We start from the raw sequence: 14608 nt of genomic DNA, 5'->3' as shown, positions 1-14608 counted from the left end.
TTAACAGGATTGTATTTGTGTGGTTAAACTACCAGATCAATACAAGGCTAATTTCATTTAATTTTGCTTTCACATTCTAGAGATTGCTTTTTAAGTTAATTTCTTTGTATAATTTAATAAAATATGTACAAAGGTCTACAGAAAAGATTGGCAAACTACAGTCCATAGGCCCAGTCTGGTCTCTGCTCTGTTTTTTTAGGACCCATGAGCTAAGAATGGTATTTACCGCTTTAACTAGTTCTCAGATACACACACACACACACACACTCACACACTCACACACACACTCACACATGCCAAATACGCAATAGTTACATTAGTGGCCGCCAAAGCTAACATAGTTACTGTCTGGCTCCTCACAGAAGACGAGCGTGACCCTCATTCTAGAGTGGCACCTGCCAAGCGGGCACATTCAGGTGAGGGGTGCACCCCTGCCCGTGACCCTGTCCCCACCGTCCCCGCCCGGTCCAGTCCTGCTCGGACTCAGCAGTGGTCCCCAGCACTTCTGCTCACGTCACCGTTCGTCTCCTTGTCTTCCACACCTTTTCCTGTCACCCGCTTTGTTTTCTCTTGAACAGTTTCCCCCGAGGACCCCTCTCCCTCCAAGCAGGGAGAAGTACCTCCCCCTCTGTTACAGCTGCGTACTGCTGCGGAGTGGGGCTGTTTGGTCAGTGCTGTCTTGATGAACGTGGTGCTGTTTCCAGTTTTCTGTCTTTAAACGTAGTGTTGCCTGGGGCTGGCATTGTGGTGTAGTGGTTAAGCCACCACCTGCGATGGCAGAGGCCCATTCCAGTGCTGGTTCCTGTCCCGGCTTCTGATCCAGCTCCCTGCTAATGAGCCTGGGAAAGCCGCGGAGAATGACCCAAGGACTTGGTCCCTGCCACCCATGTGGGAGACCCAGATGGAGTTCCTGGCTCCTGGCTTTGGCCTGGTCCAGCTCTAGCCATTGCAGCCGTTTGGAGAGAGAACCAGAGGATGGAAGATCTCTCTCTCCCCCACTCTCTGCCTTTCAAATAAATAAATAAGATTTTAAAAATGATCAAAAAATAAAAGCAGTGCTGCTTTTGGGGGCGTTGTGTGCCTGTCTTGGGATTGATCCTCAGAGCCGTGCGTGTGGCTGAGCAGCGATGTGTGTGCATTTGCTCCGAGGCGCCCCGATCCACCCCCCTGTGGTTGTTCCATTGGGCGTTTCTGACAATGACCAAAAACACCTGACGCTCACACAGCTGCCTCAGAGTGTGTTGTCAAGCTGTTGATACCCTAATAGACGGCTAAGGAATGGGGTCTCTGCACAGTTTATTCTGCACGGGACCACCTGCTCTTCCGTGAGCACTGTTCCCGTGCCCGTTGCCTGTGGAGCTGCCCCTGGCACCTGGTTGCAGGCACTGTGTTTGGTAGCAGCCTTTGCCCCGCACATGAATAGCGAATGTTTCTCCCAGGTTTGTTTTACTCCACGTACTGACTTGTTTTCTGACAGGTACAACTATGGCGAAACGTGCTCATCTTTCTTTACAGTTTCTGTCTTGGAGTCACAACCAGGAGAGCTCTTTGGGCCCCCTTTGGTTGTGTCCGCAGGGCCACCCCCAGGCCGCTGTCCTGTGTGACTGGCTCCTTCGACTCGTGTGATTTAAGTTGCAGGAAGGGGCCCTTGCTCAGGGAGAAGGGACCTGCCCGAGAGCTCACTGCTCACGTGGGGCCCCCAGCTCTGGCTGACGAGCCCATGCCCGGGCACAGCACCTGTGTTCCTCCTGGGCTGCAGGTCCTCTACACGCGTGGACACTGCAGAGAGGCAGTGAGCCTGGTCACGTGGCCAGCACAGGCCCTCAAGCCTGGATCCCCGGGTGTATGCCCCGGCCTTCCCGCCCGACACCTGACCCTTGCGCGTCCAGGGCCAGGAGTGGCTCCTGCCAGCCCCTGGATGTCTCAGGGTGATGCGGTATTGAGCACAGTCCGTCTCTGTCCCCCCACGCCCACCACGGTCCCCAGCAGCCCCTCTTTGGAGAGATCAGTGAAGGCCGTGTCTCCCAGCGGCCCCGGGCCCGAGTGGCAGCGTCTCAACATGAGGCGCCTTGGCCTCAAGGGTCGGGAGAGAGGCCCTGCAGTCACTGTTCTTTTGTTCCTTTGTCCATTTGTTCACCTGTCCAGCCTGACCACGTGACTGAAGCATCCACACCCATGGAACCTCTGCAAACAAGCCCAGTCTCTTCACCCTCAAATCACCCAGCTCTGTAGAGTCTTTTTCTTTTTAATATTTATTTATTTTATTTAAAAATCAGAGTTAGAGAGAGGAGAGGCAGAGGGCGGGGGGCGGGGGAGGTCTTCCAACTGCTGGTTCACTCCCCAGTTGGCTGCAACGGCTGAAGCTGCACCAATCCATAGCCAGGAGCTTATTCCGGGTCCTGCATATGGGTGAAGGGACCCAAGGACTTGGACCATCTTCCACTGCCTTCCCAGGCCATAGCAGAGAGCTGGATCAGAAGTGGAGCAGCCTGGATTTGAACCAGTGCCCATATGGGATGCCGGCACTGCAGACAGAGGCTTTACCTGCTACGCCACAGCACCGGCCCCTGTAGAGTCTTAAAATGAGTGATGATAATAATTTCTAGTTCATCCTACCCCGTTACGCCTCTACCCATGGACAACTCTGTCCATAAACGCACCAGCAAAGCCCCCCAGATAGCGGTTCTAGAGCCTCAAGTCTCAGGGTGTGCTTCTGTAGCTACTGCCCAGGCATAGCTTGGCACCGTTGCTGCGGCCCACAGCATGCAGACCCCGTCGCACACAGTAGGGGGCAGGAGAGCGGGCACTGGAGCCCCTCAGCAGTGGAAGGGGCCCGGGAGGGCCAGCCAAGCCTTCGACTGACAGCAGCCGCAGCCCACAGCTCGCAGGACTGCCTGCACAGCAGTGAGCGGTGGGCAGACTTTAGGGATGGTGGGTGGTTCTCAAACCCCTGGAAGTGTCAGTCTTTTTTCTGCTGTCCCGGGGCCAGGAGCCCCCTCCCCTGCAGGTCTACCATGGCCAGGCCCGCCAGGGAGCCTGCTAGGGAGTCAGGGACCCAGCTAGGGAGCCAGGGATCCAGCTAGGGAGGCCCAGCCGCCCGCTCTTGCGCCCCCTGGGATGGGATGTGCCAGCTGTTGCGTAATTAAGGTTGCCATAAAACCCACCAGCTCGGCACACACATGGCTCCCCTGCTCTTTCCCGGGGCACGAGCAGTTGTGGCAGTGAGTAAATCATGTTCGCAGCGATCACTCCAAAGGCCAGCCTCCCACTTACAGCCCCGTTACTGGCAGCCGTCGCCCATTGCACGGCTTGTTTCCCGGCCATTCACTTTTATGACGCCCTAATGAATTGGGCCATTTCCATCCATTCTCAGAAAATGTTGCAGACGATGGTCTGCGCCCTCCTTGGGAAGGTTGTCTTGGGGGGCAGGTGGTGTGCTGATGGGCACCCAGGTGGTTCTGCCGTGGGCACGGCACATCTCTCTGGGAGAGGCTGCCTCGGGCTGTGGTCGTGAGGTCACTTGTGTGAGCCCCCAGCCAGTGGCTGGTACATGATGGTGCGAGGGCCCCAGCCCTCGTCTATCCTGGGTCATGCCCTGCCGACACCAAGGTGCCCAAGCAGCAGGGGCTCGTGGTCCCCACAGGGAGCTGGGATCTCCAGGCACACCTGGAGCCCACCCACAGCTTCTCCGTGGACTGCTGGGACCCCTTTGCAGGGGCCGCTTCCAGCATCGTGTGTTGGGCCAGGCTTGCTACTCTGTTGGCGTTTGGTGCCCCAGATCTCTGCACTCCCCACCCCCTGTGATGACGGAGAGAAGTGCCCAGTTCTGACTTGACAGAGGGCGGTGGGCATCCTGGGGGTCCCTAGGGGAGGGTGGCTTAAGTGAGGTGAGACTGGACCCATGCTGGGGCTGAGGGAGCAAGCAGATCTGGGGAGGTAAAGATGGCTCCAGAGCACCCCTCCCCCGAGACGGTGGGGCCTCTGCCCCCCACCTCCCTTTTCACCAGAGTAGATTCCAGACCCTGCCTCCATGGGGCTGCTTTTTGTTGTGTCTTGTTTGTAAGTTTTATTTATTTATTTGAAAGGCAGAGTAGAGAAAGAGAGAGAGAGAGAGGGAGGGAGGGAGAGAGAGAGAGATCTTCCATCAGCTGGTTCACCTTCCACATGCCCACAACAGCCAGAGCTTGTCTGGGCCAAAGCTGGGAACCCAGAATTCCATTTGGGTCTTGCACGTGGGTGGCCAGGACCCAGGTACTTGGGCCATCATCTCTTGCAGAAGCTGAAATTGGGACTGTTGCCAGGGCTCAACCTAGACATTCTGATATGGGATCCAGACGTGAGTTCACCTCGTGCCACACCTGCCCCTGTTCTTGGGAGCTGGGTGTTATGCCAACCCAGGGCAAGTGCTGGGATGGAGATGATGTGTCCCCTCCCAGGCCCTGGTCTGCTGCTGTAGCCATCACAGCAGAGCACAGCCCCTCTGCTCTGGCCACCCATGCCCTGTGAGGCTTGGAACTGAACCTGGTCAGGGCTGCCCTAGAAGACAAAAGAGCTCATGGAATCCTGAGGCCTGGGGGCAGGCAGGTGGCGCAGGAGCTGCCATGGTGGTCACATGCAAGGCAGCCTCTGTTCCTGGACCTTCCCCGGCCTCAGCACCCCAGCTGAAGTCAGCCTTGCTACCGGCATTCCTGGGAAGGCGAGCAAGGATGAGTCACGTGTCCCCTGCCCTCTGCCGAGGATTCAGAGGTAGGACTTGGGCAGCTGGGGTGGGGAGAGGCTGCCGCGGGCCCTGCCCTGAGCTGCACTTATGGGCTGATGCGTTTCATGTGGGTTTGACCCCAACGCTTGGAAGAAGAGATAGAAAATACCATCCACAAAATCTGAAACAGGTGAATGCTGATTTTTATTTTTAAGATTTGTCATGATGGCTCATCGCCAGCCGAGCCAAGGCACGGAGCCAAGACTGTGTCCGTGCTGTTGCCAGGCGGTGGCGTCCCAGAAGCGGGCAGGCAGGTGGCTGGCAAGAAGCCTGCTGGTTGCTTCGGTGTTGCAATTTAGCATCATGCGGGCTCTGCGTTTGTTAGGTGGGACGACTCGGTGGTCCTGGTGCCGGGACCCGCCTCTCCCCCACACCGTCTCTCAGAGCGGAGTGTGGTGTGACGGATACTGCTGGGTGCCTGCTAGTTCACAAGACAGGAGGCTCAGAAAATAAAGTCTTCAAAGCTGAAATAGGTGTTGTGACCCTGGTGCTATGGTCTGTCTCCAAGAACACTTGCTCCCTGTGTTGCTGTCGCTCCTCCAGGGACGACGGGCACAGACTGGGAGCTGGGAGCCGTGTGATGTTCAGAACAAGACCAAAGCACAGCGCAAGCCCCAGGGTTGACGGCTCTCACCGTGTCCGTCACGTGTCCTGGGCAAGGCACGGCCCCTCCCCGGCGGCCTTCGCTGGGGAAAGGATGACACCCCTCGGCCCCTGTGCCGCTGGAGCAGGGGGCATGGTGTGGGGCCAAGAGGCGAGCCTGAGCCCGCCGAATCTCAGGGCAGCTTCGGGAGGGACGGACATCAGCCTGGCGGAGGATGGGGGTGGGGATAGGCTATGACCACACACGGCTCGGGGCTGCTCAGCCGGAGGATGTGGCCAGCTCAGCCTTTCCCAGCAGGCACTGGGCGGCCCTTGGTGGTGACTGGCCTCTGCTCTTGCAGGTGGTGCGAGGCTACAAGGCAACCGTCCAGCAGACCCTGGACATCCTCTTCCTGCAGGAGGGCTCCGAGTTCCTGAGCAGCACAGACGCTTCGACCCGGGACTCCGCCGACCGCACCATCATCGCCTGGGACTTCGGCAGTTCGGCCAAAATCTCCAACCAGATTTTCCATGTGAGAACCCCCTGGCACCTGTCTCAGCTTCTGCTGCAGGGTGCTGAAGCCCCAGTTAGCCCTTGGGAAGGGGGTTCAGCTGCCCACAGTGTCCGTGATGGGGAGGTGAAGGTCAGGGCTTGTCGCAGGCTGCGGCCGCCACTCTCCCCGCTCCTTGTGTCCCAGCACAGTCACCCCGCAGGGTGGGCGGGGCACAGCCAGGTGCAGGTTGGGGAGGAAGGAGGCCGAGCAACCTGAGAGGCCCTGGCTCCCACCAGCCGGGCAGAGGGTTCTGACCCTCCCTGCTCAGTGACGGGTGGGTGATGTGACAGGCAGGAGTTCAGATCCCTGTGTCACAGTCCTGGGTTCCCCATTTCCAAGGTGAGGTGCCCTGGGCCCATTATTTAGCCTCTGAGCATCATTTTCCTCTTTAGAATATCGAGGAAATATCATTTGTTTCATAGAATAGTTTTGAAAATTAACAGAGGGAGGGGCCAGCGCTGTGTCGCAGTGGGTTAACGCCCTGGCCTGAAGCACCAGCATCCCACATGGGCGCCAGTTTGAGACCCGACTGCTCCACTTCCAGTTCAGCTCTCTGCTATGGCCTGGGAATGCAGTAGAAGATGACCCAAGTCCTTGGGCCCCTGCACCTGCATGGGAGACTGGGAGGAAGCTCCTGGCTCCTGGCTTCAGATTGGTGCAGCCCTGGCCGGTGCAGCCGTTTCGGGGCTGAACCAAGGGAAGGAAGACCTTTCTCTGTAACTCTACCTCTCAAATGAACAAAATAAATCTTTTAAAAAAATATATATATGTATATATACACACATATATGTATATATACATATGCCATGTGGACACACCCCTTCTCTGAGCAGCCTGCCTCAAGACCTCACCTCTGCTTTCTTCTCTGGAGGAACAGGTGCCGGGGGGGCTGGAGGGGCCTGTCTGGCACGGAGGGCATCCTGCCCCCAAACGTCAGCAGAGCCCAGGGCCGTGAGGCAGACAGAAGCGCCCAGTGCCTGAGCTGATGGCCTCCCGCGTCCCCCCTCCCTGCTTCCCTGTGGGGTGTGCAGGTGCTCTGCTGGGGCCACACCCGGGAGCGGCCGCTGCACCCTGGTGGGCACCTGTTCCAGCCACTCCCACGTTGCCCTCCAGCTGGGCTCATTTCAAGAGTGTGGCCTAAGGACCCGCTTAGTACAGCAGTGGGCCGGGTGCAGCTGGGAGGGGGCATGTTTGGGAGGGCGCCATGTGAGTCCCACCCTCTGTTCCTGCCTCCACCATTGTTTGCCTTTCGGCTTCCTGCGGGTGGGTTGGAGGTGGGGAGATTAGTCCTCTCCCCAGGGCCGTAACACCTTGCTATCAACTGGGTGGCTTCAAACAACCCCCAATTTAGGCTCCCGGGTTCCTAATAAATACAAAGCATTACGGGGCTGAAACCGAGGTGCTAGCAGGGCGTGTGCCTGTGGTGTGAGGTCAGGCAGGGATGGGTGGGGTCCTCCCTTGCCTTGTCTAACTCCGGGGACATCGCCCATGCCTCGGCTCATGGCTGTGCCACGCTAACCTGCCAGGGCACTGTCTTCAGCTCCCTTTGTGCTCTGGCCTCACGTCACCTGCTGCCCTCGGTGTCCCTCTCACAGCATCCCTGTGATGCCTTAGGGTCGTAGCAGGGGGCAGTCTCCTCAGTTCTCCCTGCAGCCCCTCCCTCCCTCCCTTTTAAAAAAAATATATTTATTTATTTATTTGAAAGTCAGAGTTACACAGAAAAGGAGAGGCAGAGAGACAGAGAGAGAGAGAGAGAGGTCTTCCATCTGCTGGTTCACACCCAGTTAGTTGCAATGGCCAGACCTGTGCTGATCCAAAGCTGGGAGCCAGGAGCTTCTTCCGGGTCTCCCACGTGGGTGCAGGGGCCCAAGCACTTGGGCCATCTTCCACTGCTGTCCCAGGCCATAGCAGAGAGTTGGATCGGAAGAGGAGCAATCGGCGCCCATGTGGGATGGCGGCACTGCAGACGGCGGCTCTACCTGTTTCGCCAGTGCTGGCCCCAGCCCCTCCCTTTGATCCCATGGCACTCAGGGGTCCTGGAAGTGGGACGTGAATGTCCGTGGGGGTGCATTTTCCAGCCTAGCACTGAGGACACAGCGGGTTCCAGAAGCTGGAAAGGGACAGGGTCGTGACCCCCCTCGGCCTCCAGGGAGGAGCGCAGCCGCTGACACCGTGCAGCCCAGCGGGACCCACTGTAGATTGCTCCCCTCCAGAGCGGCGAGATTAGCCATCTGGGGTGTGGTCACGCACAGCCCCGAAGCCAAGGCTGTGGGAACGGGGCTAGGAGGGGTCTGCGGAGGCAGGAGGCCGCCCGGGCCTGCTCTGACTCTGTGGTCCTGCCCTGTCTTAGGAGAGATACACCTGCCCCAGCCTCGCCTTGCACCCCAGGGAGCCTGTGTTCCTGGCACAGACCAATGGCAACTATCTGGCCCTCTTCTCCGCCGTGTGGCCATACCGGATGAGCAGGAGGCGACGCTACGAAGGACACAAGGTGCCCGCTCCCTGCCCCGCCCCTCCCGGCTCAAACGCTGGGCACTGGTCCCAGAGCCTCCCGCGGACAGCATTGGGAAAGGACGTGGGACCCCAGGATGCAGGACTCGCTGGGTGGATTCTGCTCTGTCTCCTGGGTGGCCGCGTGCCCTGTGGCCTGATGCGAGCCTTGGTCCATCCCCTGGACATGCAGGAACGCACTGGCCGGCTGACAGGCCCAGGGCTGGGGTGGGAGCAGGACGGATGGGCGAGGGGCATTTGCACATCTGCTCTTTCCCGGGCTGAGGCCTGCTTGGCTGGGACGGGGGGGCCAGGACTTTGTGACCGTAGGAGGCCAGACGCCATCAGCCAGTGCTGGGCCTCAGCCTGCCCCTCTATAGAATGGGCATAACCTCTACCTCACAGGTAGCCTCAAGGAAAGCTGCGGCCCACTCAGCCCCTCTGTGTCGCTCTCCACAGGTGGAAGGCTACGCCGTGGGCTGCGAGTGCTCCCCGTGCGGAGACCTGCTGGTGACGGGCAGCGCCGACGGCCGGATCCTCATGTTCAGCTTCCGCACGGCCAGCCGGGCATGCACGCTGCAGGGGCACACGCAGGCCTGCGTCGGCACCACCTACCACCCGGTGCTGCCCTCCGTCCTCGGCACATGCTCCTGGGGAGGCGACATCAAGATCTGGCACTGATGCGGCTGGGCCCGCGGTGGGGGGGACGGGAGTGAGCACTGACGTTGGGCCGGTGCCGGGGAGGCTGACCCGCCCGGTTTCCGCAGATGCACAGTGGGACCACGTTAGTCACAGCACCTGGCAGTGGCTGTCGCTGCCCAATAAAGGCGAGTGTTTGCCTTGTCTCAGGTCGTTTCAGTAACGAGTGCCAGCAGCTTCTCTCCGCCCGGCTTCCAGGCCCCCAGTCGGTGAGGCTCCAGGGACAAAGTGAGTGGGGAGCTGGAGGTGGGCTGGTACTGCCCACCCTGCTGCTTGGGGCACAGGAGTCCCGGGGGGCAGAGAGGCTGTGGTCTTGGGGCTGCTCTCGGTGCGGCTGCAGCTGGACAGGCCCTGCCAGCCCTGCCCTTCCTCCCACACAGTGTGACCGGCTGTCAGGCGGGCGTGGGAAGGGACCGTGTGGAACAAGGGCCCCCGAGGAGTCTGGGGGAGGTCTCACACCCAACAAACCCTACCAGACAGCACTGAGGAGCCGCCCCAGGAGCCCAAGGACCTGCTGGCAGATTCGGGGTGGGGAGCACGGGTACCCTGGAAGGCTCCTTGGAGGAGGCAGGCCTCAGACCTGTCAGGAAGGGGTCCGGCTGGTGAGGAGCAGGCTGGCTGAGGAGGAGGCCCAGGGTCCTTTGTGGGGTGGGCAGGGGAGGGTGGGCACGGAGTTCAGTCTCCCAGGCCCAGACCCAGCTCCCTGGGCAGGCGCCCCCTCGCCAGCCGCTGTGTCCATCTGCAGCTTGCTGGGAGGGCAGGTGGGGGCAGGTGGGGAGTGCTGGGCACAGTGGGCCCTGCCTGGAAGGTGCTGGCTGCGGGGTGAGGGTGCTTCCTTCAGGGCATCCAGGGAGTCCCTGGGGATGTGTCTGGGGCTGGGGGATCGAGCCGCCCCCGGCGGGGGAGAGCAAGGTGAGGCCTGAGACAGATCTGTTCAGAGGGCTCAGTCCGTCCACCTTCCCTCCCCGTCCTGCCCGTGCGGTGCCCCACACAGTGGCTGTCAAGCAGGTGCAGCACCGATTGTACCTGGCCTGGGCTGGGGGGGCTGGAGCGAGCACGTGGTGGGCTGCATGGCCCCGGGGCTCCCCCGTGCCTCCTGGGACAGGTGAGTGGGGTCCCAGGGCCCATGCAGGGCACCGGCTCCCTGTGAGCCCCTATGCCACTGGGCTGGGCGTGGTGGGAGCTCAGACTGGGAGCACTTTCTGGTCCTGTCTTTAGCCTGGAGATTGACCGGCTTGGTGAAAGTACCACACTTGTGCCCAGCGAGCACGGCCCCGGTGGGGGCGGGGTGGAGGGCTGCCACCAGCCCGAGAGGGTGACCAGGGCAGCTGTGGTGGAGCCTGCCCCGTCAGGGCCTGGCACGGGGCAGGCATTCCTCCCCCCACCTCTCTGCCGGCCTTGGCCTCTTCCCCTGCCTCTGTGACCCGTGCAGACTGCCAGGTGTCGTCCGCCCCCGCCTAGCAGTCCCGTGGCTGCCTCCACTGTGATCCCATTGCTGCTCAGTGCCAGGTGCCTCAGTTTCCCCTTCCATGAAATGGAAACTAATACCCACCTTGTGGGCACCGACGTGATTGAGCCTACGGAGTCGTCGGGCCTGGATGTGTGCAGTGGTGCTCAGGGGTGGCAGCTGGGAGTATTAGTCTCAGGATCCCTCTGGCACAGGAGCTGAGCCAGGTTAGCCAGGGTGAGGTCTCAGACGCTGCTAGGACAAGCCAGGGGCTGTGGGACGCTCTCCTGCGCTCTGGGCATCGGCCTTGTCCAGCGTCAGTGTCGTGGCAGAAGCCGCCGACAGGCAGCTGCCCACTTCTTTGCTCCCATGCGACGCGTCTGCCTGGCCAGGCAGGGTAGGGAACTGTGATCGTGCAGAGCTGGAGCGAGAGTGCTGTGTGCCCCCAAACCCAGGACCCCACACATGTAGTCTCAGAGGTGTGTGTCTCCCACATCCAGCCCGTGTTTGTCGAGTGCATGCGTGGTGTGTGGGTGAGCCCAGGCACAGGCAGGGGGAGGGGCCCCTGAGCAGGGCTCCTCTGCCTGCCTTGCCACCAGCCCGGCCCCTGGAGTCCACGAGCCACCGCTGGTTCGGGTGGTTTTCTGCTTTCCCAGTGCGGACCGTCCGAGCCAGCTCTGCACTGCACACCTCGCTGACGGCTGCCTCCACTGTTAGACTCAGCACAAACAGAGGCGGTCCGTGCCAGGCCCTCCCCTCACGCGCGAGTTGGGGTGTGGCTGTCGGATGGCCCCCCGTGCCCTGGGCTGCCTGGCTGGCCTTTGCCGTGCACACACTCCGGCACCTGGAGCCAGGGGAGCCGCGCGGGCCCCAGGCCCAACCCCGCTCGCGGGGGGCCTTTGCCTCGTCCGCTGGGACGCACAGCGGAGATGCAGGCTGTTACCCTGTCAACCTGTCTGCCCGAGCCTGCTGCTCTTCCAAGCTGGGGCCCCTTTCTGGGACGAGGGGCCCCCCGAGGCAGCTCTCAGCACCGCCTCTGGCTTTCACGCCTCTCCCCGGCCCCGCCCCACAGAGGGGATTTTGTTCATGGGTGTGCTCCGTGCTGGGTGTGCTCCGTGCTTTTGTTGTCTTTCTTCCGAAGAGCAGTCGCAGAGAGTGACTTTGATCCTGGCAAGGTGGCAGGAGTTCACCATTTGCAATTTTAAAATAAGAAAGCTATATTTAGAGAATGTGGGGCAGGAGTGAACAAGGAGTGTGGGCTCTCCCTCCACCTTCCCTCCTGGGGCTTCAGGCTCACCTGCGTCCTCGCCTCTGAAATCTGCAAGGCCCTGCGTGACGCCGTCCTGGGAGAAAAGCGGCTCCACGTGGAGACGGCGGCACAGGCCGTGTGTGCCGGCCGTGGTCCCCGCTGGCCGGTGCGGAAGGCCGCTGCGCCCAGGGCCCTGGGACCCACAAGCCTGTCCTCTCTCTGGCGCCTGGGCTCCGTTCTCACTGCCTTCCCAGCTCTCCATGTAGGGGGGACCCCTACTCTCTGGGGGATCCCTGGAAATTGCTTCAATCAATGTCTTCAAGCTCCAGACAAGGAAACCTCGTCTCTTAGGGGACCTGGAACTCGCCCAAGGTGACACCATCTTCTGATGGCAGAGCCCAGCCCTGCACTGTCCACGTGGACGGGTTAGTGTGGCGTGGCAGCACAGGGGGCCTCACTGAAGGCCAAGTGGGGTCCTTGGTGTAGCAGGGACCATGGGGCCATGGCACCGTGGCTCGCCTGGGTGGCTGGGACAAGTCCAAATGTGGAGCATCCCAGGACATACCCAGAGGGAAACTGGAGGCACCCGGGAGCCCTGAGCAGCCTCCACACTTGTCTCACATCTGTGCCTTTCCACTGAAATCCCTGGCGAACTCCTATTCCTATCCTACGGAGCCGATTGTGATCTCCTTCCAACCTTTCATTCTCCCCCCAGTGCGGTGAGGCTCCTCCCCGGCCTGGATGTCCACAGACCCCATGTTCTGAAAGCCCTGAGCCTAGTGGACAGAGCCAGGCACAGGGCTGGACAGCTGGCACACCACACGAGAGGGGGAAGCACCAGGCCCCATCCCAGGGGATTCTGGGAAAGAAAAGTCGCCCACCAGAGCACTCGCAGGTACCGGGGTCCCACTGAGCCAGCATTGAGCCTGGGTGATTTGGGGGCAAAGTGAGATTCCCCAGGAGGAGGAGAGGCCTGGCTGCCCTGCACGGTGCCCAAGGTTGGCTCCACTCACAGGCCGGCAGCCTGACCCTCTGCTGAAGCCCCGGTGTTAACGGTCACAAAACACACCGAACGCTGGAGTAAGGGAAAGAGTTTATTGGGGAAAACTCAGTAGACTGGAGGGAAGGGGCGAAGAGAGAAAAAGAGAGGAGACTGTAAGAGAGAGGAGAGAGGGGAGAGAGACGAGAGGAGGAGAGGAGCCGAGAGAGCAGAGAAGCCGAGAGAGAAGAACCAAGATCACACGTGTGCAGGAACAGGCCCTTTTAGAACTTTGCCCGAGGGCGGGCAGGGAAGCAGGAGCAGCGAATCCCATTAGGATGCGGGTGGAGCTTGACCACAGAGGTTGGGCCATGTGGCCACCTGGCTAACACTGCGCCAGTTTCCTAACACCCGGGGTGCAGCACCAGCCCCTTGCGCTTTACAGCATGGCCAGGTCGGCCTGTCCTGTGGACCGCCAGGCTGCCACAAAGAAGCCACTGTCCACCCAGCCCTGAGTTGTGGCTCTGGCCAGGGCCAGACAGCACTGTGAGGACTGGAGGCCATCTTGGGGGATCAGCACCCCAAATCTGAGCAGTACTGCTGGGCTAAAGCTGCAAAGCCGTGGATCACAGGCATCTGACCCGCAGGGATCCCCAGTGGTCGGAGCTGGGCAGGTGGGAAGGCAGAGGCCAGAGACAGGCCTGTCGCTGTGTGGGCAGGCTGAGTTGGGTTCCACCTGTCCTGCTGCCCGAGAGACCTCCAAGTCCCTCCAGGCCCTCTCCAGCTCAGGGGCTGCTTCCGGGGCCAGCTTGCTCCCAGAGCAGGTGCCGCCGGCTGGGCTCTCAGCTGTTCTGCAGAGGCAGGTGAATGCAGCGATGCTGGGAGCTGCTGCCTGCTCCCCTGACAAGCGGCAGAGCCCACCTGGAGCTACACAGAACTGGGTGGGCCAGGGAACTTCAGGGCATGAGCCTGGGTAGAGGTGGTCCCCAAGGTGTCAGAGGAAGCAGACATAAAGCCCCCTGGGCAAGGGGCGTGAAAGCATTTGTCAAAGAGCCAGGCACACAAAGAAACCTGGCGACATGGGCAGGAACATGGTGCCGCTTGTGGAATGGCTGTGTCCAGTGTTTGCAGAAGGGAGATATCCCCAGGGAACAGGACGCCTTGAGAGTAGCACAGTGGGTCTGTAACACAACCAAGCGACTCAAATGCAAAACTCATAACCGAGACCAGAAACTCAGTGGCTGTGTTTGTCAGCTGAATGGACGCAGGAGACGGGTGTGAACTGCAAGACAAATTATGCGGATTGCAGCCGGGTGAGCCGGAATTGGGAGAGACAGAGGAGTGGGCGGCAGACACGGCAGCCTGCGGGCAGCCCCGAGGACAGGAGAGGGATGGGAAATGCTTAGAAAAGTGAGCATTTTCCAGGCATTAAATACAGCGCATTAAATACAGCGCCTGACGGACGCGAGACTGGTGAGTGTGCAGCAGGCGGTCACCCACACCAACACCCAGCGCGGGGAACCAGCAGCAAACCAGAGACAGCGGCTGCTTAACAGCTGGGGACACAAGACGCTCCCAGGCCCTCAGGGAGCCAGCGACAGGGCAGCCGCACCTGCCGGGAGCTGTGAGGAAGAGCGCACCGCGTTCCCTCCAGGATGGGGGCACGAGGCAGGGGGCTTCCTTTTCCAGGAAACTCTAAGGCGTCCACTCCAGGAGGAAGCAGAGGGAGCAAGGCAGGGGTGGACCGGCTGCCCAAGCGCTGGGGCGGGGCCCGCCGTGGCCGCAGGGAGGGAGCCCGGGCCACACGCTCCTGAGCCAGGGGCAGCAGAGACAAGAACGAGCCGAGGGC

The 14608-nt window shown here is 60.7% G+C and overlaps 1 protein-coding gene across 5 annotated transcripts in view; it reads left to right on the top strand.

Moving 5' to 3' along the window:
- WDR25 (WD repeat domain 25) overlaps window positions 1-9225 on the top strand; it is a 143021-nt gene extending 133796 nt beyond the window's left edge. For all 5 annotated transcript variants that reach the window (XM_062181613.1, XM_062181614.1, XM_062181615.1 and 2 more), the window contains 3 exons: window positions 5704-5874; window positions 8246-8386; window positions 8845-9225. In XM_062181613.1, coding sequence (XP_062037597.1) covers window positions 5704-5874; window positions 8246-8386; window positions 8845-9066 — 534 coding nt within the window. In that variant the 3' untranslated portion in view covers window positions 9067-9225. The remainder of the gene's footprint in view (window positions 1-5703; window positions 5875-8245; window positions 8387-8844) is intronic.
- The last annotated feature ends 5383 nt before the right edge of the window (window positions 9226-14608 follow it).

Source organism: Lepus europaeus, chromosome 22, assembly GCF_033115175.1.
Source record: "Lepus europaeus isolate LE1 chromosome 22, mLepTim1.pri, whole genome shotgun sequence".
NCBI lineage: Eukaryota > Metazoa > Chordata > Mammalia > Lagomorpha > Leporidae > Lepus > Lepus europaeus.
Note: the sequence above shows the minus strand (reverse complement) of the source record. Positions and strands in the feature narration are given on the sequence as shown.